This window comes from Malaclemys terrapin, chromosome 5, assembly GCF_027887155.1.
Source record: "Malaclemys terrapin pileata isolate rMalTer1 chromosome 5, rMalTer1.hap1, whole genome shotgun sequence".
Lineage (NCBI taxonomy): Eukaryota > Metazoa > Chordata > Testudines > Emydidae > Malaclemys > Malaclemys terrapin.
Genome location: NC_071509.1, coordinates 84,317,478 through 84,342,317, shown reverse-complemented (window position 1 = coordinate 84,342,317; position 24,840 = coordinate 84,317,478). Strand labels below are relative to the sequence as shown.

Genomic DNA, 24,840 nt, shown 5'->3' with positions numbered 1-24,840 from the left:
TATTTGGGGATGCTAAAATATATCTGGGATCCAAAGGCTTAAATGTCCAGATAAATATCTGATCTTTTTGGACATTTCTGGCTTAATACTGCAAAACTTGCTCCTGCTATTCCTCCCCTCCTCTCTCCCTCCCTCCCCCTTTTGAGAGCTCAGATACCAAATTGATCAGCCTAGTTAGGTAGGTAGGTCTGTGGAGGATTAAATGTGAGGGAGAGATGGTTGGTGTGTTTATTACTAGGGATGAATTTTTCTAGTCTAGACCATTCTGGTTGGGCAGTTTGTTTAGTTTTTATTTGTGGATTTTAAGTACTCTATTACCCAAAGCCATGGAATAACTGCTTTCAATACATCTACATAAGCCGTCTGCCCATTGCAGTTGTTAACTCAAAACCTAGGAGCAGCGCAAAAACTAGAATCCAAAACCCATCCATTCCCAAACGTTTGTGTGGGTGGACCTCAGATCTGAGCTCTGGTTCCAAACCTGTTCCCATGGTTTTAGTTCAATACATAATCCAAACAATGGCCTAACTAACGGCTCTGCTTTGGAAGGAAAGAACATTGAAACAGTCATTTCAGTTCAGATTAGTGTTCCGTCTGGTCCAGTCGGGTGAAAGTAAGGCAGTACGGGCCGGTACGGTGTACTGGTAAAAAGTGGCCTCCGGTACCAGCCCATACAGCTGACTTTAAAGCACTGCTGCGACAGTGCTTTAAAGGACCCTGCTTAAAGCACTGCCGCAGCAGCGCTTTAGCATCGTTGCCCCTTTTGCACCCCGCATCGGCGACCCTGCCAAGTTCCTAGCTGCAGGGCTGCTGATGCGGGGGGCAAAAGGAGCAGCTGCCCCAGGGCTGGCCCTTTAAATCACCACTGGAGCCCTGAGCAGCGCGGATGGGCTGGCTGGGGGACGCTGACCCCCCGCCCCTTCTGCCCGAGGCCCTGCCCCTTCCAGGGGTGAAAGGGTTTGGGAAGTCCCTAACCGTACCGGAAAGAGAGAAATTTTACTTTCACTCCTGGGTCCAGTATCCTGTTACAGAAAGGTGCAATGATGGTTAAACCATCTTTCTTCCTAACCTCAGGAAGTTGGTGGTTGGCTTATGCCCTGGAGCATGAAGGTTTATACATTTTATTTCTTAACTGTGGATGTACATATTAAATATAGGAAATTCAGTTTTCTTGTCTATTCCATGGCTCTCTAAAGCCCTGCTACACTCTCTAAAAGGCTTCCCTCTCTGTTCCAGAGCCTCCTGGAGCTGACAGCAGCCTATTATACTCCTACTGCTGTATTATGGGTGTGTAAATGGGGCAGAGCAAGTTGGGTCATCAACTTCTTTCTACCCAGTTCATATTATCCTAAAGTGACTCTACCTAGTGCCCCCACCCCCATTTTACAAAAAGAGCCTGGTTTTCCTCCACCAAGAAGACACATGCTACAAAGGGGAGAGAGTTATAGGGTATGTCTTCTCTTGTAGGGTGGGGAAGGGATTGAACTGCAAGGGGGACAAGAGGATCTTGAGGGTAGGCATGGGCTTTCAAAGCTTGTATAGTCTGCATAAACACTTGAATTTACAGATGCTTATTTGAACTAAATTCTAAACACTTGGAGAGTCACTTGTCACTAAAAAGTTGTTTGGTATTTTGGACCTGATCTAGTGTGTGCCCTTATGTGATATTTGTTTTAAAATTGTACAAGAATCCTCTTGTAGCCCTAGAAACAGGGTGAGAATTATTTAAATCGGAAAATAAGATTATTTCAATGTATGTTGAAAGGAATATAGACTTATTATGAGGAACCTTTAGGTTGACCAGCTAATATCTTCCACCCCAGGCTTTCAAAGTTTCTGGAACCCACACTGCTTATTGAAATAAACCATTAGTACATAAGTCAGCTTTCCTTCAAAAGCTCACTCTGTTTTTGTATGGGCACTGATCATGGGGGGACTGTAGGGCAGTTCTATAGACCCACCATTAGGTGGGTCACAGAGTTGTCTCTTATCTATCCCAGGATGACTCTTGTGCAGAACCCTGACATCTGGGGCAGAACCACAGCAGTTTTACATTTTATATAGTTTATTAAACTAAATTAATAGGAAGTATATAATAAAATACATATAAGCAAAATTAAATGAAAAGAGGTTAATATCAATCATCAAATTAATCTAGTTACTGGTATGATTAAAATATATAAAATAAACCAACAGTTCCTTATAAGCATTAGCTTAATAATTTGGGAAGGCAGCAATCTTGTTTAGTTGTTAGCCCTAAAAGTAACAGATCCTTACTCATTGCAGTTGTGATTCCAGCTCCATAGCTTATATGGGGAGGGTCAGATCACTCCTAGTTTAGAGCTAATGTTGAGACTACAGCTTTGATGCCAACTAGAGCAGTATGCCAAAATTACAGGTGATTTAGGTGATAGTCAATCTCTTCCTCTTCTCTCTGCCCTCCCAATGTAAAGTTCCATAAAATATTCCAGGATTTTTCAAGATGACATGGCTTGCTACGCTGGACTAGCAAACAAGACTTTTATGTAAAAATAACATTTCTCAGGATTCAAGTATACATTAAGATATGTTGTATTATATTGTATTTAAAATAGGTTGTATTATTTAAGGGCTAGGTGTTTGAAAACTATTCTATAGGCACTGTTCTCAGAAAAATTCTATGGGTTCTGTCTACACACACTCCTGTGCATGTACACAGGACATGTTCCCTCTGGTGGTGTTAAAATTAAAAAGTGAAAGAATACAGAAGTAGAGAATTAGAAGCTTCCCACTACTAATAAAAATTGGGAAAAGAAAATAGAACCCCAAAAGGTTGCTAGTCATGCAGGATAGTTACTGAAGCCACAAAAGCTACATTCAGCTTCAGGAAGCTGGTACATGGTTGGAAAGATTAACCAGGTTATTTTTTTCGGCTCAAATGTGTGTTGATGGACTTGCTGGCTGGTTTGAGGTTAATTGTTTGTAGATGTCAAAACTCAGGTATTGCAGTGTTGCTGGACTCTCTCCCTCGGTGGCCAGCTGGGAGGGTAGAGGAAGCACTGGCCTCCTCTTTAGACATGCGTTGCATGGCTAGAGACGAGCTGCTGCACCAGGCAAACAGGTAAGCAATGGCACTTCTTTTCCTTTGGTTGTTGAAGATTGTGGCCCAGCTAGGTCCTGCCTCTTGTGACTTTTCCTCATGAGTTTTTTGGCAAATCGGAATGGGTCCACTCCTGTTCTGATGTCACTGGTATCACCCAGTGGGATTTGATTAGGGCTTCTTTATACAAATGAAGAACTTCCCTATTCTAGTAATTTCAGGGTCTGAAAGTCCATGGATCCAAAAATATATTGCCAGTCAATAGGTATTTTGAGATGTTTGAGGTCATGGGTTGGTGCACAGACATTATCTCAAATGTTCTGCAAAAGTCCCAACTCAAAAAATAATTTAGAAAATGCAAAGCTAGCAAAAACATATAACTGAAATAATAGAAAAACATCAACTGCACATTCACAGCCATGCACGTAGAGGAAAAGTTCCTGTTCTCAAGACAGATGCTTATAACTTTCTCTTATATTTTCAGCATTTTTTAACAGACACAACCTGGGCTAGAGATTAGACTTTAACTTGGTCAGAGCAAAAAGTCTTTCTCCTAAAATCAGAATTTTGGAGTTCAGCTTTCATATGAAGGCCTATCTACGTCATAATGCTGTTATATTTTGCCAACATGTCACTTATAACTTGAAACAGTGTGATTTCTAAAAAGAAGCCTCATTTTCAGTGTTCTGTGTCAGTATCCTGGCATGTAAGAAATAAATACACCTTTTTTTCTAGGTGACAGTACTTATAAGATAATACAATTAACAGTAAGTACTATATGTCTCAATATTGTATTAATGCTGCAATACATTAGATGCATCTTGTCACATTTTCAAAACTAACATTTGAGAGAGAGTTCACCAAAAATAAGATCTGTTGAGCCAAAACCTGCAAAATTCCAATTAAGCAAATGGGACAGATTATGTTCAGTTAACCAGTGTAAATCCAGAGTAACTCCAGTGAAGTCTATGGAGCAATGGTAACCAACGGTAGATTGCAATTGACTGGTCGATCCTGGAGCCTCTGCCAGTCAATCACGATCTCCGGCCGTAAAAGTCTGGCAGCATAGCGGGGCTAACGCAGGCTCCCTGCCTGCCCAGGCCCCACGCCGCTCCTGGAAGCAGCTGGCATGTTTCTTGGCTTTGGTGGGAGCAGTAGTGATGGCTCTAGCGGCAGCAGCACTGGGGGGCACGAGCCAGATGGCACAACCTGGAGCTGGGTGGGGGGGAACACAGTCGGAAGGAGTGAGAGTTTATTTAAATATGGGACATGTGATTACATGGAGAAAGATGTACATCTAGGGGCTCACAATAAAAACCTGCACCAACCCCCATGGTTTTGTTGTTCTGCCACTGGCAGATGGGAGAAGGAGATGGGGGCAAGATGGCCCAGACCAGGTGGGGCCCGGTTAGCATTTGCTGTCCTTGCTGATTGTTAAATCTGCCCCTGCAATAGATCTCACTTTGGTGCACTATATGGTAAATCAGCTATTCAAGTACAGGACTTCTCCAAGCAGATAATCCATCTACTGTGGTAATTATTTAAGATTAAGATCTACTCTGCGTTACATAAGAGACAAACTGGGGGATGATCATTTGTTAATGCCACTATATAGACAGGGGACTAGTTCATTACAACATGTATATGCCTTAAGTACTGTATATCTTTGTGACTATCCAAAATAATTTTCTATTTTAATTTGGGAGTGATGTCATCCTTCTCCTTACTGAAAACTGTTTGCACAAGGAAGGATGGTATTGGGGGTATAAATCAGCTCATTGAAAGACCTGGTGTTGCTTTATTCTCTGGAAAAGGCATTCACTATGCCAAATACTGTACGGTATGTATAAAATACCTTTCACTTTGGTATCTAACTAGCACATGGGTAGTTGCTTGGTAGGAGGCACTATGAGCTCCTTCTAGGAGAAAATGTGAAGCAGGGGCTGAATCATGATAGCCATATTCCTATGAAAGGGGGAAACACTGTAAATTAGCAGTAATATTGTAAGGAGCCAGCAATAAAGAATCAGTGCACTTGGTCTTACACAATGAGAGTAATATGTTAAACTGGTACTCACAATGACAATTATTTGACTCCTCACTATGTCAGAAGCATAGTGACTTGTGAAACCTGCATCATTTACATAGTTGCCACTCCATCATCTAATCCATAATCACAGAAGATAGAGATTTGTGGGGAGGGATAGCTCAGTGGTTTGAGCATTGGCCTGCTAAACCCAAAGTTGTGAGTTCAATCCTTGAGGGGGTCATTTAGGGAACTGGAGTACAAATCTGGGGATTGGTCCTGCTTTGAGCAGGGGGTTGGACTAGATGACCTCCTGAGATCCCTTCCAACCTTGAGATTCTATGATTTACTAAAATCAATGCCATAATTAGAGAAGAGCACCAGATTTCAGGGATGGCTTTCTCATGGATTTCTCTCTCCATTTTGAATAATCTCTAAGCCAACTTGTGTCTCTCTAAGATTGTGAAGACTCAGTCAGTCTATCCTGTAGCAGAATATACATTTAAAAAAAAAAAAAAGATTTGTACCAACCATTTTCTTTATGAAAAAATGTGGGGTTCTTTTAACTATTGAATAAAAATAACCTCTGATGGAGACAAATGTAGATGATAACACAAATTATAGGTTGCTCAGTAGATGAATGACATAGAAGTAGATTTTTTCCAGCTTTTTTTCTTTTAAATACTAGAATGCTATAGTAGGATTTGAAAAGACCACTTGTCTCATACTGTCTTGGCTTTTTGAATAGGAAGGTTGAAATATAGAGGATGCTGTGAATGGTTTTGGGGCGGGTTTTTTTTGTTTGGTTTTTGTTTGTGTTTAATTGTAATATTGGAAAACTCATTTATTAACATTACCTATTCAACCTAAATTCCCTTGTAAAGGACTTTTTTGCAAGGGAATGTGTTGGGGGGAGGGAACTCATATTTACTTGCTTTGACCAGCTCCCTTTCTTGTGATATTTCTTGATGCTTAGAAATTTAGGGGTATCTGAAGAGAAGGGAGTTTTCAAACCTCAAGAAAGATGACATTTGAAGGTATGGGGAACCTTTCAGGCCATCTCTTTGTTTTTTCAAACTTGTTCATATAAAGCCAAATCCTGAGTGCCTTAATGAGGTCCCACTCTGAGAAATGCCTATTGAAATCAGTGTTTACAATGAAACAAGGGCTCAGATTTGGTCTTGGTGAATAGCAGTGACATGGGTAGTAAACACTTACATCCCTGGTTCCCAGAGAATGCATCTTTGATGTTAGGACTGTTTTAGGAGCAGGTTCGACAAACACCTGTCAGGGATGGTCTAGACAAATACTTAGTTCTGCCATGTGTGCAGGGGACTGGACTAGATAGCCTCTTGAGGTCCCTTCCAGTCCTTTGATTCTATGATCTATTGTCTGTATGCTGTAAAGAAATTGGTATGAATGTCTTCTAGAGAATCAAACCTGATATATTGCACTTAACTCAGGACACAGTCTCCAATCTGTTCAAAAGGGAGAGAGGCAAATTGAAGGTTGAAGAAGAGAATAAAGAAAACAGCACTATAGTTAAAATATAGTGTATCGGGGCCTTCAAGCACTTCCAATGCTCCCACTGACTCCAACTAGCTTTCTCACAGTGCCAGTGAGGAAAGATTTTGTGACTTTTCCACCTATGACCAGATACTCTGTAAGAGCAGAAGTTGTTTTATTTTTCTCTGGGGTAATGGGAAGGAGTTTTCCTTGCTAAAAGTCTCTAAAGTCAAAACCGAAGGGAGGCAGTTAAATAAAAGTTAAATTGTTTGGCATAAAGCAGAAATTAAGAGAGGAATCACAAAATGTATGACAAAAGTAAATGAATACATCCATTCAGCTATTGTGGAGGCATTGCTGGGTGAGCCCAAAACTTGAGTTATGAAATTTCTCCCTCATCTGTAGTCTAGTCTCTGTGTTTGTGTAACCTTTCACTGTAAGACGGAGTTCTCTCTCCTTAATATACTCCTTTCCCTTTCAGTCTGGAAATGCAGATACTTCATTATGTAGCGGGGCCCATTGTCTTGGTGTCCGTGTGGAATAGAACAATGTTTTTCTCCAACCATGGTTCATCTTTGTTGTAGGATAAATTATTTTGTTCTCTTATTTTGTTCAATTCTTTTTTCTTGTACTCTTGGTATTTACCCGAATACTAATTTGCATTTAATAAAAAGGATTTACACACTTCCCAAAATCCCTCTCCCAAAGGCATTTAATTGAAGGCAAGAGAAGTAGCAGGTAGTCTGCAGAAAAATTAATTAATTTCCTCGTTTTTGATATTTCCTAGGAAAAACTGCTTCAGTATCAGCCATGCAAATGAACTGAGTCCCAGTTTCCAGGCTAACTGTCCTATAACATAACCTGTAGAATACAATATTTCATTTCCCAAGGTTTCCAGAGAAAGTGCAATTCATATAGGACAGAGACACCAACTGTCACAAATAGCATGAAAGAAAACAAAAGCAAAAAATGTGAGATGAAGAGGAGATGCACAGAGTACTGATAAACTAGTTTGAAAAATCCAGATGCCACCTTAATGGCTCCCTTTTCCTTTACTCAACTACATGCCATGGAGGTAGAACCCATGGCATGTAGTTGAGTACTTTCTGCCAAACAGCAGCAATCTTTCTCTTTTGCTAGGTTGTGAGCTGGGCTGCCTCGGGATAGTTTATATATATATATATATATATATATATATATATATATATATATATATATATATATATATATATATATTAAGGTTGCGAAGTTCAGTACTGAAAAATAAAGAAATGCCAAAATTCATAGGAGTTGCCTGTGCAAACTTAATTCATCCCCCGGTGCATATGCATTATAGCACAGTCTTTAATTACATGAGCACATACTATTTTTTTGACAGGATCCCAGCCTCATTCAGTACACGAGATGGCTATTGCTCACTTAATGAGCAGCTGTGCAATATTTTTTCTCCTTGTTCAACACGTGGTCCCAGGCCTTATTTAATTTAAATCCTGCTCTGAACATAGAACTGTTAACTTACTCAGGAGCTTTTCTGTGATGCACATCACCACAGTCTGGGTTCTTCATAAACAATGCATTTATTTTCACAAAACCATTGTGAGAGGAGGGAGCTAATGTAAAATGAAGGTGAGTTACTGCAGATTTACATCTGTTTAAGCAAGAATCAGGCCCAGAGATTTCAGATGGCTGCATTACATGCCAATCGTAGCACAATGAGTAACGAGCCTTTTAACTGGCCCACATACAATATCTATAATGGTGACAAGCCCTTTTGCACTTCCTCTTCCACTTTCTCCCTTCCACCAAACTCCACGACACTTTTTGTCCTGTGTTTGTGTTTTTTACTCTCACTCTTCCAAACCGCTTCCCCTTCCATCCCTGTCACAGTTCATCAAACTCTTTAGTCTCAGGTCAGTTCTCAAAAAATGACAGAGAAGGGTTGAAAGATCACTGGTTCCATGATATTTAGTATGTCCTACAAATACTGTTTCAGCACTGTACTGTGCATTTTAATTTTTTCTTTGTAGAATCCCACCCAATCCTCACTTAAGGCCCATGTTACATGTTATGGTTAGTAGAGACTTACTAGATCTTCACAGCTAGATTCCCTGAAGATTCTGCACACACTGGGCATGCTCCAGCCCTGGACTGCACAGGGTTCCCAGAAATTTGCAGCTCTGGGCTGCTGCTTGCTGTGCTATATCCAGGCACCTCAGCTCAGAGCAGGGAGACTCTCCTGTGCCCTCAATGCTCCCCTGCAGCTGGTGGGAGGAAGGTGCCTCATTCAGATGCAGAGGGGACAAGAACCAGATCTTGGAGAGTGGGGGAAGAGGTGAGTAGATTCGGACAAGAAGCCTGGGATTGGGTAGACTGGCATGGGAGAGGTACTGGGAGGCTGGGACTGACTGGGCAAAGGGACTGGGAGCTGTGTGGATCACTGAAACTGTGAACCATTGGGGCAGGGTATGATGTGGGGAGATGTATCTGATGAGTAGTCAGGTTGCGGGGGCAGTTCTGGGACTGGCTGGGTGAAGAAACTGCTGATGAACCATATGGGTGTCAATATGATGGAATTTGAGATTTTTGCAGTTTGCTTTTCAAAAAACGTAGGGATCGAGTTCTCCAAGAAAGCATTCAACTGCCTTAACCATGACACCCTCCCTTCTCTTCCTGCAGTCCCCTGCATCATTCACTACACACCTTCCAACTTCTGCAATAAATGAAGCAAGGATCCAACAGGCAACAGCCTCCTTCACTACACAGCCCTGATTTATCCTCAGAGCTGGTCCATCCTGTGCAGGGGCCCTCTTGTAATAACTGGGCCAACAAATTTGCCCTAATTGTAAGCTCAGCTGTAAAAAGAAGTATGTAAAAGTTCATAAAATGGACTGATGAGAAAAATTATGAAAGGGAGAGAAAAACAGAATTCATCTAAACAAAAAGGCCTAGTGATATAATTCGAGGACCATGTTAAAATCATGCTTAGTAAAAACAACAGATGTGGAACCAGAAATTAATGAACCAAAATTGGTGTGTAATTGGTGGACAGAATAATGAGGTAAGGAGATGGACTATTCCACCCACCATTCTCTTTGTGCATCCTTAAAGAAAGAGACTTTAGGGGAGCGGACAGATAGGAACAGACAAACTACTGAAGAAAATTTCACCATGATGGCTGCCACCCCTACCATCTCCTGATACCCCAGTCCTCCTTTGTCCTAATTATAAGAAATGTCCTGACCACACTAGGCCAGAGAGCGAGGGATCCAGATAACATTGCCACCTCTACCAGACTGAATCCCAGTCACCACCTGGGATGAAACGAGATCAGACTTTAACATCAGCAACAGCAGCAACTCAGCTAACTACTCTTTTTCCCCAACAGGACTGTTTGTTATTAGCATCTTTATTACCGTCTAAGGGACTGTCAAACAACATTTTTCTTTATAAAATCTCTCTCCAGCTAAAGGGGAAGGGAACAAGTGATGATGTTAAAAGTGAAAGTCTTACTTTACATTTCAGATGCTTTAACTGTTTTTCCTTCTCTTTTGTATCTTCAAGAAAATGTTAAAAGGATTGTTAATGGTGTGTTTGCCATGGTACTGTACAGGCTACTGAACCCTGAACCTTATTTAACAGTGATATTGGACAGTGACTGGGTTATGTTAACAAATTGGGCCCATATATTCCACCAATACTATGTAATCATGTAATCAAAGGCTGTGTCATAATGCATAAGCACAAGGGGGCTGAATTAAGGCTGCCGAGGCAATCTTAATTTTGGCATTTTCTAAGTATTGAGTGCTTGACTTCCCAATCTTCTAACGTACGTGTGTGTGTGTGTGTGTGTGTAATACACATATAAACTGTATTGCTAGCATCTATGTTAGAGCGTAGGATCCTTGGGTGCATGAGCTATGTCTTTATCTCTGCTTCATCATTGCTGAGCATACTTTCCTAGTTCATAAATAATACATTCAACTAATGTGTAGCTGGTTTTATTGAGTCTGCAGAGCCAGTGAGAATGGGATGCAGAGTACAGGCTGTGGCCATGAATTTCCTCTTCCTTTTTCATTTTGTTTGAGATTGAGGTTTGTTTCAGACTGAGCTTATGGTAACAGACCAAGAAGATGAACTCGTGATTTTTTTTTTTTCTTGATGAAGGGTTATAATGACCAGCTTGCATAAGTACAGTAGCTTTTTTTTCTAATGAAAAAGGGAGTTAGTTTGGACTACTATCTGAACTATTAACAGAGAGGCATTGTATGAATAACAGAATAAAGCTTCAAAAAGAGAGTGAATAACTACCCCCAAATTTAGAAGTACTTGGAGCCTTCCACATTTCTACACAGTTCACAAGACTGTAAACAATATTCCTATGTTCTGTCACTAGTGAAAATAAGATTTGTTCTGCAGGTGATCCTAAAAAGTACTTTAAAAGGAATCTGCAACATGGCATTCCTGTGTGTGTAGCTAACATGCAGCATAATGGAACTGGCATTTTAATATTTACAGCATGTTAAGCAAATGCTGCCCTTCTGAGTACTTTCTAAATCCTCTTAGCTTTTAAGTGACAGCTTTGATTCTTTTTTAATAAAATCTGTCTTTTCATTCATCCAGCTAAGAGTGGTAAACAAAAGATGTTTAATGCCCCTTTTCTTATAGACCGATTCCTATATGTAAGGGTTTATCTTTGTACACATAAGCTTCTTAGGCTCATATGTAGCTATTTTTAAAAAGCTGACTTTGCAGCATCAGTGCATGATGCAGAGGCAGCCTTTGGAATACTTTGTGCCTTGCCAGCATAAATTGTCAATAGATAAGCTTAAAAAAATCCTGCGTTAGCAAAGTAACATGCAATATCAATTTTGCCGTATGAATACCAAATACTTGGGCCTGAAATCTGGTAGGAAACTTTGTGCATCAATCTACGTGTGTGTGTGTGTGTGTGTGTGTATGTATGTATGTATGTATGTATTTGGGGTAGGGTGTTAAAGTGCTGTTGGAAAATAAGAAGTGGAAAGGTAAAGATAAAATACAACTTGGTGGAGAGAGACATTTTTTAAAAAGACCCCTGTATCCTTTTTTGTTGGTTCATTCATTTACTCTTTACTATTGTTCATTTCTAGGGGTGTGGCATATGCTGGTATTCAATATATTCATCTGAATACCAAATAAATGGCTTTACCATTCTCTGAATGCAAATCTGAACAGTGGCAGAAGAATGGAGCCAGCCCAGTGGTAGAGGGATGGTGGTGAGGGTCTGAAGGTATTTGTGAACCAGCATTGTATTTCAGCAGATGGGGGGGAGGCACTTTCTTTAACTAATCACATCATTGAAATAAGCACAAAATATTTGATTATTTTTTTAATACAGAGGCTTTCTGTTCCATATATTTAAAAGCACAAAATGTGCTTATTATAGTTTATTGTGTATATAGTGTTACTGCAGGAGCCACACATAATGTAAGCACAGTGGTGGTCTTTGTAAGATGTGCACTTACCATATATTTGCTTTTAGGTGACTGTGGAGGAGGTAATGACTACAACTGCATACCTGGATCTCTTTTTGCGCAGTGTTTCAGAGCCAGCTCTACTCCAGATTTTCTTGCGTTTCATCCTGCTGCACCAGCATGAGAATGTGCACATCCTAGATACGCTCACGAGCCGAATCAACACTCCATTTCAGGTAAGGCAAGCAGGAGGGGAGCACGTGTGCTTTTGATGAATTTGGGTTAACAGAATTAGTGGGAGCTTCATCATATCTGTATTTACTATGGCTCTGTTTAACCTTTAACTGTGAATTTCCTTTCGTACCTGTCTTTGTGATCTAAACATAATGTTGTTTTGCTGTAATTGTTGTCACTTAGCCACTATAGTGATGAGCAGTTTGGGATTGTGTAAGATAGCTGTAGAGTGGTTGAAGGAGATTCTGGGGGGCTTCTAGGAGCCTAACATTTGCCACAAAATAGAAGGCAAGTTTGGAGTAATTTACCTGCCTCTAGTGGAGTTATTCCTACTCTGGATACTGCTAAATTATTCCTGCCATACATAACTCATCTCTGAGACTTGTACAAATATTCAAGAAGAACAATTTTGGTGGCCATATGAAATAGCTCAGAGTGCACCAAGTAACAGGCATTTTCAAATAATTTTCACAGAAGAAACTACCCAGCCCCAAAACGATGAGATCATTATACCCACCTCGCTTCCAAATTACCTGAGTTGAGCCCAGTTTGTTCTTCAGGAACCAAGTATAAATCTTTCCTGCATGTGTGTTTACCAGTAATGTTGCCTGCTTCTTTGTTTATAAGAACAATTTTGTTTGTTTGGCTGTGTATTTAAATAATCGATTTTCCTCTTCTCTGCAGCACATGCACCTTTAGTACACAGAGTTTATCGCAGGCTAATGCTACAATTTTGCAGACAGACCTAGGGTGACCAGATGACAGGAAGAAAATATTGGGACACAAGGGGGGGGGGGTCACTGGCAGAGCAAAAAAACCCAAAAACCGAGTGCTGCCGGTGTAACAACACAAACAGCTCCCTCTCCCAATTCCCTATTGTGGCCCAGTGCTGCCAGCAGGGGGGAGGGAGGGAGGGAAAGCCGAGAACAGCCGAGTGCTGCGGGCAGTCAGAGGAGATTATGCACCCTCCCTTAGCTATGCATACCTTCAGCCTCTGGTTTTCAGAAGAGGGGGGGGAAAAAACCAACCGAGAACAGCTGAGTGCTGCCCCCGGAGGGAAAAAAAAAAAGGCAGATCAGGATGCGGGACAGGATGTCTGGTCACCCTAGACAGACCATTGTTAAAATATTCATAGAATATCACTGTAGGTAACTAGTTGATGAATATTAGTTGATTAATAATAATCATAATTAATATATAATTAATAATAGTTGATTTAGTTGGGGATTGGTCCTGCTTTGAGCAGGGGTAGGACTAGATGACCTCCTGAGGTCCGTTCCAACCCTGAGATTCTATGATTCTAATATACTGTAGAGTAACATATGGTATAAGTGCAGACAAAGCCAGAGAATCAGTGTGTGCATTACATTTGTGTATTAGGGACAGCAGCTTGGACCAGAAGTGTGTTTAGGAATGGGAGTACATGCATCTATGGATATATGTTGCTGTTGTTGCATTTCAGAGATGGATTAACTTTGAAAACTCAAACAGCTTTTGTAGACAAAAAATGCAGATGTTGTCTTGTCTAATCATAATTACTGTTCCACGGGCAAAGGAAATGGGTATTGTAAAGAATTCTCCAGTCGTGAGCAACTCAGGATCTCGGCCAGAATGGTTCTGTGATACTGAATGAGTTTTCTGCAGTATAGCTTGGCCAAGTGCAAAAGCTAGAATTGCAGTTTTCTGTGGGCTTCCATAGAACAAAAGCTGCATGCATTATTATTGCTGAAAAGACTTCTTAATAATTGACATGATTAAATTTACAAGCTCTTTTGGCCACCTATCCATACATATAAACCACCATCCTCGTCGTTTCCTGCTAATACATTTTACATCCTTGTTTTCCTTTAATGAAATACAAATAAATAGACTGTCTCTGCTTATTCAAATGCATGTTGCTTTCTGATTTTTCTTTACAACTATATTATGAATGCAAGAGATGGGTCTCTATAGATAACATGGTATTTAGTGTAAATAACGTGCCTTCCATAACATTGAAGGAAGTCACTTTGATTTTCTTTAGCAATCATTATTTTGAACCCTTAAATCACTTAGAACAACTCTCCGCAAATCACAATAAGAAAACAAGGATAGCTCTTCACCAATCTCTTCCTTTTATCTCCAAAACACCCCAACTCTTTCCCTAACTACTAATCCCTCTCTCTACCTTTGCAAAGACTTCACCTCCTCCTAAGGCTCCTGCAATTTTCTTTCAACCAACCCACCTCTGGGAAGAACCCCACTTTCCCCTGTTCCTGTCATCTCCTCACCTATTTCCTCACTGCTGCCTTCTCCAACTCCCTACACAGTCGCAAGGTTGTGGTTGACTAGTCTCTTCCTATTGGCTTCTGATATTACTGATAGTACCTAACCCACCTTGTACTTATCTTTTATTGGACCAACTTCTGTTGGTGAAAGAGAGAAGCTTTTGAGCTACACAGAGCTCTTCTTCAGGTACAGGTGGCATTTAAATGGGACATGTGATAAGGATTTCCAGCAGGAGTCTGTTAATTGCTCTGAGCAAGAGTTAGGCACAGTCCTCTTTCCTTGGACTAATGTTCTTCTACCTGCCCAACTTAAGGACACCCATGCAGTTCTCCACCAAGACAGTGAACGTTTTTGGAAGGGTTAAAGCACATATGTGTAATTTAATGCCAATGAAGGTAATTTTGAAATTCAAGTTCCCAATCTCTCTTCAGTCTAGTGTAAATTAAGATAGGTACTGCAACATCACAAATAACTTTCACCCTGCCCAGCAACCTCAACACTTTTGTCCTGGATAGATAAACAATTTAGTCTCTCCTATACACATAGTGTCAGTCATTCATTACCAGGAAACATGCTTCTTTCACAAAAGAGGGTTCGGTGGAGACATACCGTGCTAGTTGTGATTGAGGTATTGCACTAAAATTGGAAGTGTACCTGCGCTGGCGCAAGTGACGGGTCAAGCTAACCACCCCAAGTACATACTTTGCATTTTGGATAGGATCATACTTGAGGCAGCTAGTCCTCATGCTGCCACAACTACATTTTTATTTTTAGCACACCAGCTTGATCAGAACTAGTGCGTGTATGTCTACTTGAGCTGGAATTTACACCTTCCAGCTCTAGTGTAGACATACCCTTAGTTTGTGAGATAACTGAACTCTTTCAGGCAAAGGCCTTCAGCTGGTCAAACTAAGTGTGTCAGAGATAAAAGCTAATGCTTTATCCACTGAGTTGGCCAGAAGCCCTTTATTGCTGAAACCAAATTAAATTAAATTGTCTAAAATAGCAAAATTCCTTTAAAAGGTGTGCTGTTTCTCACTTTTCAGTTCTTGCAAACTTTTCTCCTTCATTCAGCTTCTTAAAAGCAAATTGCTGTTTTGTGTGTATTTTATAAAAATATATTTTGGTGTATGTATAACTTCAAGCATCTAATAAAATCTTACCATTGAAATATTGAAAGAATGAAATAAGCATACTTTCAGTCTCTGCAAAAGCACTAAATTCAGGCTGTGCTTTCTAAAATGCAGAATTAAATTTACCCCATGGGAGGGACAAAAGTTACAATTGCCAGATCAAAAACTGACTGTGTTTATCATTTTCCAGCTCTGTGTGGTATCTTTGGCATTGTTCAGAACACTCATCGGCTTACATTGTGAAGATGTGATGTTACAGTTAGTTTTAAGGTAAAATCCACACTCCTTTTTCTATTCTAATTCTCCAGTAGGAAGTCTCTGGATGTAAAGCTAGAGCTCTTAAAAGGAACAAGCAAACAAATACAGAGATAAAACACTTGTTTCTGACACAAATATACCAAACCAAGAGAGGCACAGTTTATATATCCTATCGTACCCAGGCACAATGAGAGACACTACTTTTCACATATTCTTTTGTTGTAATTTATTTGTAGAAAAGTGAGGGAACAGAATCCATGGATTATTTACCACCTCTAAAGGTTTCCTGGTTCTAAATTTGTAATATTTTTTTCAGTTCTGAACATTTTCTCTCATGAATTATATTAGCAGGGCTATACACCGCCACCTCGATATAACGTGACCCGAGATGACATGAATTTGGATATAACTTGGTAAAGCAGTGCTCCAGGGGGGCGGGGCTGCACACTCTGGCGGATCAAAACAAGTTCAATATAATCGCGGTAAGATTTTTTGGCTCCCGAGGACAGCGTTATATCGAGGTAGAGGTGTATTTACTTTTCTGCAGCTTCCAAACCTTTTTACTCCCCCTTGCCCAGGAATTTCTCAAATAAATTCCTGACCTGTTGTACCCAGGGTAGAAGGACATGCTGCTTTAATTGTGCAATGTCCTGGATTAGTTGATTTCTGCTTTTAACTGAGCATTTCTTGAGTTATATCAAGAACCCTCAGTTTACATTTTTTTTAAAAATTTTCTAGCTGCTTTTCTTTATTCTTTTTATGTTGTTATTGTAATAAGTGTGGCTGGCATGTCTGTTAAGAGTTAGATTAGATTGGATCAAATCAGGTCACTGGTAATTAATCTTAGATGTATTAACAATGACCTAATCAGTAACTCAATGGGAAATCCAGGGGTGCTAGCTGTCTCTGTGTCTCTTTCCCCTCCCTCCACTACAAATTACACTGGGATCTCATCCAGTCCTTGCTGGTGTATGTGGGTACGTTAGTAGGGACTAAACCAGATCATTATATAACTGTGGGAAACTCAGAGTTGGTAGGATTCCTCCACTGACTTTAACAGAGGTGAGTGCTACATTTATTTTTGTATTGTGTTATTTATTTGAGGAGTCGCTTGTTATTAAACACTGATTTACTTTAAATGACAAAACACCAATCTAGTTAACCCCTAAATCACTCTAAGAAACAGAATGCAAGTATGTGCTATGTCTGCTCCTCGTCCTTCCATAATCCCTCCTCTGCCCAAGAGCTTTATATGTTGATTCTTCCCAACAATATTACCAAGTTAGAGACATGCACTGTCTCAACTTGTATTTATGTGCTGGCTCTTTCTGTGGACTGGGCTCTCCAACCCTTCCTCGCTAACTCACCCTGAATAGAGCCAGACAAACTGGCGCCCTCTGGCATGTGCCCATCCTATTCCACTGCCCCTCCCTGCCCACCTTTAGGACAATGCTCTGACACAATCCTGGTCTAGTGGTTTCCTGTAACTACCCCCACAGGCATTTCCTCCCAGGAGCGCCTGTCCTTCCCTTCCTCCTCTAGACTGGAGCCCAGTGTAGCTCATCAGACTCCAGACCTACCCCAGAAAGCTGACATGTTTGATGTTCTTAAGGAGATGACTGTAATTTGGCAGATTGTGTTTTTTAATTTGAGCAAAGGGGAAGGTGAGAGGAGAATTTTCCACACAGCTACTCTCCTTAAAATAGAAGGAATGTTGTTGTGGGTGTGTAATGATTGGCTTTGTTGTTTCAGATATCTGATCCCATGTAATCACATGATGTTGAGTCAAAGATGGGCTGTGAGGGAAAGAGACTGTTATTCAGTATCTGCTGCTAAACTGCTTGCTTTGACCCCTGTCTGCTGCTCTACTGGGATTACGCTGACTGTTGAAAACCAAGCAAAAGATTACATTTTATGGACAAAGGCCACACCCGGTGCAGGTAAACATTGGGTGTGCACTGTGCTGTGAAGGGTTTGGTTTGGAATATCCTCAGCATAGGGTGGGAAAGTGAACACAGTAAATTCACATATTTGATATTAACCATTAATATTTCACAAACAATATGTAATTAGTCTGGATTGGAGAGGGCCGGCATTTAATCACTCCCACATGGGAGCTCTATCAAATCTGTATTTGAAAGAATATCCACGTTGGATGTACAGTCACAAAAACGTGTGAAGATGTGGCTACATCTTATGCTACTGGAGGGGCAGTGTGGTCTGATGGATTGGGCTCCAGGCTGGTCTCTCAGAATTCCTGAATTCTAATGCTGACTCCGGATTTTAGACACAGCCATGAGCAGCCACAAGCAAATCTCTTAATTTCTGTGCCTTGGTTACCCATCCCCTTTGGGTGCTTGAGGCAAAAGTATCTTCCTGCCCTTCTTAGCAGCTGCCTTGCATTACTGTAGGGACTTCAGTTTGATTTTTTTATCATATTGTGAATACTCTTGTTTTATCTCAGGTTCTTGCATAGGCTATTGCGAATCCATGTGCATTGTGAAATACGGAAGAGCTGTGGACATCAGTTACCTGCAGTACCTGTGGGAAGCTGAAGCCATCATTCTCCACTGCATGAAAGACTGCCGGGTTTGGTCTGCCCCATACAATGGGGAAGACCCTGACCCAGACACCTTTATCCAAACGCTGGCAGAGGAGAACAGTAAAAATGTGGAGCATCCTATGTTCCAACTCCAGCAGCGAACTTCCAGTAACGGCAGCTCCTCTCAAATTACTCCACTGGGAGAGAAGATACAGTTGGAGCTGGAATGGGATGACAGCTACGACACAGGGATTTCTCCTGGGTCTGATGTGAGCTCACCCCAGCCTTATGATGATCTAGGGACTGTAGAGAGACAACTGCCTGCAGAGCCACCAAAGCACATTCAAGAGATGAAGAAGAATGCAATCATGCTTGTCAAAGGGTCTTACATAGAAGAATCAGATTTTCAGGATGATGTCATGGTTTACAGGTTATGTGCCCAAAAGGATGCTCAGGATGATGACAATTCCAAGGAGGAAACTTTAAGTACAGCAACTGAATCTCAAAACACAATTCAAAGCCAGCCCATTAAGAGGTCTTTGAAAAACTCGCATCCAGACACCGATTTAAAGGAACACAATAGGAAAAATTCTGGTTTGCCTCAGGATACAAAGGAACAAATAAACCAGAAAGCTGTTGAAACAGACCCACAACCAGACTTAGAGCTGAAACTCTCTCCTCCAGAAGCAGATCAAAACTCAAATGTGAGGCTGCTGAGCCCAGATAGTGAAGAATTCATTGCACAATATGAAAAAATTATTGAAGAACTGGATTCTAACACAACAGGCTTGGAGGAGCAGAAATTGCTGACACCTGATCCTGTATCTCCCGTAGAAGAGGAGGAGGACTTTGAAAATTTTTCAGTGGAAACACCCTCTACAGAAAGTACACTGTCTCCATTTGGGCCAAAGGAGGATACGTTTTCCAACCATCCTGCAAGGAGCCAGAATGCTGCATTTACAGGTGGAATTTCCTCATTAATTAAATTCTTTTTGGTGTTTTTACCATCAGGGCTGTCTCTAGGTTTTTTGCCGCCCCAAGCAAAAAAAATTTTAGCTGCCCCCCACCCCAGCCATGGGTTCTCCCCCCACCCGCACTCTCTGCCGCCCCGACTCTGGGCTCTCCCCTCACCAGTGCTGACTCCGCCCACTCCCACCCCCCGTCTCCAGCCGGTCCAGCGCTGGCAGGGTCGGGGTAAGCAGCCGGGCTCCTGGGCTGCGCCTCAGCCCAGGGTCCCTCCAGCCGGGGCTCCTGCCTCCAGGGCCATCCGGGACCGGGGAGGACAGAGCCGGGGGACCGTCCTGGCAGGGGGCAGAGGAGCCGGGGCAGGGCAGCCCCAGAGGAACCAGAGCCCCGGAGAGCAGGACGCGGGCCTCGCACGGAGCACCCCGCCCTCTATGGCCCGCTCCTGCTGCTGCTCCTGGCCACCCTGCCGCAGTCCCTGGGCAACTCTGGCCACTTTGCCCAGCCCCAGCTGCAGCGCTGGGGGGCAGCCGCCCTGAAGCACTTGCAGGCGCCTCTGTGCGCCCTGAGGGGTGGCCCCCAGCCCGAGTGTCCCACACTCAGAGCCCGCCCAGCCATAAGGTGCGGTTGCTGCTCCCAGACACAAACCACAGTGGCCCCAGGGCGCCCCCAAAAAAAGAGGCTGGCTGGAATGCCGCCCCTGAAAATGTGCCGCCCTAAGCACCTGCTTGGTTTGCTGGTGCCTGGAGCCGGCCCTGTTTACCATGTTTATTACGGTTTATCAGAGCCAACCAAGAACAGGATCCCATTCTAACTGGCAGTGTACAAATATCGAATCAGAGACACTCCCTGAACTGAGGAGCTTACAATCTAAATAGATAAGACAGGAAACAGGTTGGGGAAAGGGGTGGAACGTGCACAAGCAGAGTGAATAATATGATTGCAGTGAACATTAGGTAATTCCATGATTACTGGTTTGTTTTAAAAACCCTTTTAATGGGGTCATGGTAGAAGGAGATTAGCGACACTGAAATAGACAGGAAAGGAGAGGGCATTGGTGGCCATGAGAAAGATGGCAGGAGAGGTTGGAACAACAGTCAATCAGCACAGGAGAGAGGTGTTAACCAATATGAAGGACAGAGGGGAAACATGAATAACAGTAACTTATTATGGTACTTTTAAATTAATATTTACTTTGATACAATGTAACTATGCCATTAAAGTGTGTGGTGCTGTTCTTGGGCTGAAGTTTTTGACCTTCATATTTGTTTAGTTTGTTATAAAAATTTAGAACAAGACAGCACCAAACAGCTGTCCTAACCACATCATTCCAGGGAACAATCCTGCCATTGTGAGTGGTTGGACTATCTGACCTAATACAATAAGTGCACTTAAAATGTCCCATTTCTGCAACTGCTTTGCTACCTATACAGCAGCATATGCAACACAACAGAAAAGTGATAGACTGCTCTGCCACCAGGTGGCAGCGCTATTGTCATTTTTGCATGCACCTCTTTGCAAGCCGGTCTAGGCATCTTGCTTTTCAAATGCCAATGGCACCCTCACTGTTATGTTTTTCTCTTGTGCCAGGCATCCAGTGAAATTTGGCCACAGAATTATATCTAATCATTGGGAGGACACAATGTATTCAGGCGTGCTTACCCACAGCAAAGTCTGTAAGGGCTGACTTTAAATAACTCAGGGGATACATTAATCTTTTAGTAATTGAAATGCAGCCTTTGAAATATGGCCAGCAGGCCTGGTGTTCAGTCTTTAAGTATTTGAGGAAGGCAACTTGGTTTTCAAGTGCATTTGCCACTATTGCTGTGATGAGTTCGCTGTACCGGGCACTCAAAAGCTCCCCTCATGTCCCTAGGTCACATCCGGCTCTGTCAGTCTCCTGTCATTCCCTGTCAAACGTAGTTCGGATACTTTGGCAACATCCCTTTCTGTCTGTGTCAAGTCCTCTTCTTCCCTTTCACTTCCTTTCAAACAACGCTTTGCTACTACCCTTCCCAAGCCACGTTTCTCTCTCTTTGTCTCTTCACTCTATTTCAAATGGTTTTCTAGCTGGTGATGAGTGGGGAAGACATTGGCAAAGTTGACTTTGCAATGGGGGTTATGCTATCACTCAAACAAATGACATTTCAGCCATCTCTGTGTTACTATACAGAAAAAGTGTTTTGCATATAATTTGGATCCAGTATTACATTATGTATTGGTCTAGGGCTCTAATTTGAGGGTGTCAACTTAGTGTTATGGGCGCTATTAGAGGAAGGAGCTTTGTTCTACAGAATTAAATGTCCAAACTAAGTCTCCCACCACCAGTAAAATCCCACCAGTGTGTAGGCATGCTGCTCCACTATATGACTTGTACCTAAATAAAGACGCTATTACGTGGATGTGGCACTGATGCTGGACCCTTAGTTTAGAAAATGGTGGCTGTTCCTTTAGCATTTATTTGCAGTATAAGATCATTAAACACAAACCTATCTACCTCCATGCCCCCCAAACCAGGAAATGTCAGTAATAGAAATATGTGGCAAATAAACTTTTATTATGGGTAGGTCCCCCATATCTCCAGGCACATGCATTGGACCAGGTGTAAAATTAAAAAAATTCTTCTAATTAGTTTGTGTTGCTCCTTTTGAAGCTTATAACTACCTGCTGAGCTGCTCTGATTGTTGCTCTAGTATGGTTTTGGAGGGCCTTTTATTTTTCCTGATTTGTTCAGATGACAGAGACCACCTATGTATTCTGGTCAAGTCTTATGAGGTGGTTCTCAGTTGTTGCTGTAAGTGCCTGGCTTCAGCCTTTGCTGCTCAGATCCCAAGGCTGACTTGGAATTGTTAGCCTCGATACACCTTCTTTTGGAACCTCTTACACAGCTGCCTTCATTGCACGGGGTCAGGGGGGTGGTCGGGAGGGGAGTGTCCCAGCAGTACATTGAGAATGCCACCATAAGAGGAGGAAGGGGCAGGATGATCAGATAGTGCAGGCAGTGCTGGATGAGGGCTTTTTATGTATCCCAGGCAGGCAACGTTGGGTGAAGGCTCTTTATGTATCTCAGCAAAATATTGCAAGACACCTCCATTGGTGGTATTGCAAATGTAGACAGGATCCAAATTAGTCACTGGTGTTTTAACCAGCTGTGAAGTGGCTCAGCCTTCTCGCTTGTCCTTGAGCTGCGTAGAAGTACACTGGCCTTTTGCTGAGGTGTGAACCCCAGCTCCTGCTCCGCTCACCTCCACCTCCTCTGCAAGAGCGCTGCCACGTCCTGCTTCTCCCCCGTCCCTTCCAGTGCTTGTGCCACGAAACAGCTGTTTTGCACGGCAGGAGGGGGAATGTGGCGCACTGGGGGAAGAGGCGGGACTGGGACAGTGATTTGGGGAAGGGATCCAGTAGGGGCAGGGAGGGGGTGGAGACTTTGGGGAAGGGGTTGGAGTTTGGGCGGGGCAGGGAAAGGGTGGAGTCGGGGCGGGGAAAGGAGAGTCAGGGCGGGGTTAGGGACAGGGGAGGCACGAGCACCCACCAGCGCCCGAGAAAGTTGGCACCAATGGTGGTAGAGACATTGCAGCTCAGATCCCACTGTCCTCAAATCCTTATGTCATAGTCCTCCCAGGCTTTGTAGCAGCACCCTAGGGAAGCACATCCAGGCTGTGGGGTTTCCCCAGCAGTCTCATCCCAGTCTTCACAGAATTTGTGGTCTAGCTCCTTGGGCAGCTTCCTGCCAGTTTGCTGCTGACACAGAATAGTCTTTAGCCTCTCTTGCAGCCACTCCCTTCTGCCAGGGCTGCAACTTCTTATTGCGACTGTTGCTGGTCAACTAATTGGCCAGACCTGGGGAGGTGGCTACTCTGTCCCTTAACCACTGTCATGTGAATTAGAGTTGGGTGACATGATAGTTAAAAGCCAATAGTCACCTGCACCCTTGTCTACACTAGTACTTCCACTTGCGCTCTCCTCAGTGGGACTGTACCAATATCAGTAGTGGGACGTGTTTTAGAAGAGAGCTAGTGTAGACCCAGCCATACTGTGCATCCATAGTAGCAGTAGTTCTAAACCAAAATGGGCTTTGATCCTCAGCCATGCCCTGTGGCCTGATGGGTGGAGCTGCAAAGTAGTTATTTGTGGTTTGGTTCCTTGATGGTTTGGCTCCAGCATAGTTTAGAACAGCCCCACACAGCTGCTGTAAACTGGACCTAGCTATCCAGGACATTGAAGGGGATGGCTTGCCAGCAGGAGCTTGCTGGAGTGGTTACCCCAGTTACGTTCTTTCCCCCAGCCATGCCTCCTATGGCAGGTGTCACAGGAGGTAGCATAGAAGTTGGCTATGCTTTGTGCCACCCAGGGATTCCCCCATGTCAAGGATCCCTATGTGGAGAGAGTTTGCTGGCTTTCCAGTATTCTCACACTGTGGGAGTTGTGCAGAGGAACCAGAATTGGATCAGGGCTGAACCTTATATTTAAGTAACTTTTATAGATTGTTTTCTGTTGGTCTCTTTACTGTCTCCAGCTACATACCTGCTTTATCAGCTAGCAGTATGTACGAATCCATTTTCATTTGCTTAACTCATGTTCATATTGGCAAAGTCTTTGCCAGGCTTACGATGACGGATATGTACTTTGATTGTAAATAGTTCTGTATTTTAGTGGCTATACTGTAAAATGTGTACAAAAACCAACACTATTATTTAGAAGTGACATTAATCTGATAAAGCCTGCATCTACCAATAGCCTATTTTTATGGCTTCCCCACTTTGTGTGAATTTTTGCGGTGTAGAAAATGTTTGTGTTGTTATACAAATTAGTCCAGGGTTGGTTTTTTATGTTTTGAAACAGCATTTTCATAGTCCCACTAAAATATCACTATGTATTATGATAATGTGAGAAACCTACCCATAATTTACTCTGTCTAGTCCTTCTGTAGAATTAAGCTAGAACGGTAAGATGACCAGATAGCAAGTGTGAAAAATCGGGACAGGTAATAGGTGCATATATAAGAAAAAACCCCAAAAATCGGGACTGTCTTTATAAAATCGTAATAAGTAGCCTGACCCTGCTTCATCTGAAATCTTTGGCAGGACTCCGAGTAACTTCAATGGGAGTAGATCCATAGAACATAACATGCTGGATTAAATCTTTATTGGCACATATGAGGTAGAATACTTATGCATGCTTAATATACTTTGAATGTCAACTGACTGGCTAACCAGTCAGTGTCCCTGCTCATGATAGAGTTAACGAGATTAAATATATTCAAAGCTGCATCCTCTCTGTTCAGACCTTTTTTTCCTGTTGGCTTTTAATTGGCATGTGGGAAGTCTGATTTAGTCAGATATGGAGATTTAAATTCCTTTTCAAATGCTTATTCCCCT

General features: G+C 42.3%; 2 protein-coding genes across 3 annotated transcripts in view; one reads left to right on the top strand and one right to left on the bottom strand.

Moving 5' to 3' along the window:
• The window catches only part of GATB (glutamyl-tRNA amidotransferase subunit B), a 162,840-nt gene that overhangs the window by 59,390 nt on the left and 78,610 nt on the right, over positions 1–24,840 (bottom strand). The window contains exon 14 of one of the 2 annotated variants that reach the window (XR_008445052.1): positions 2,156–4,294. The exons of the other annotated variant lie outside the window; for it this stretch is intronic. The gene's annotated coding sequence lies outside the window, so the exon portion shown is untranslated. Of the gene's footprint in view, positions 1–2,155; positions 4,295–24,840 lie in introns of those variants that run through there. 2 annotated transcript variants of the gene reach the window in all.
• The window catches only part of FHIP1A (FHF complex subunit HOOK interacting protein 1A), a 135,365-nt gene that overhangs the window by 97,618 nt on the left and 12,907 nt on the right, over positions 1–24,840 (top strand). Inside the window, exons 6-9 of the mRNA XM_054029544.1 lie at positions 12,133–12,300; positions 15,890–15,969; positions 17,710–17,897; positions 18,422–19,462. Of these exons, the coding sequence (XP_053885519.1) occupies positions 12,133–12,300; positions 15,890–15,969; positions 17,710–17,897; positions 18,422–19,462 (1,477 nt within the window). The remainder of the gene's footprint in view (positions 1–12,132; positions 12,301–15,889; positions 15,970–17,709; positions 17,898–18,421; positions 19,463–24,840) is intronic.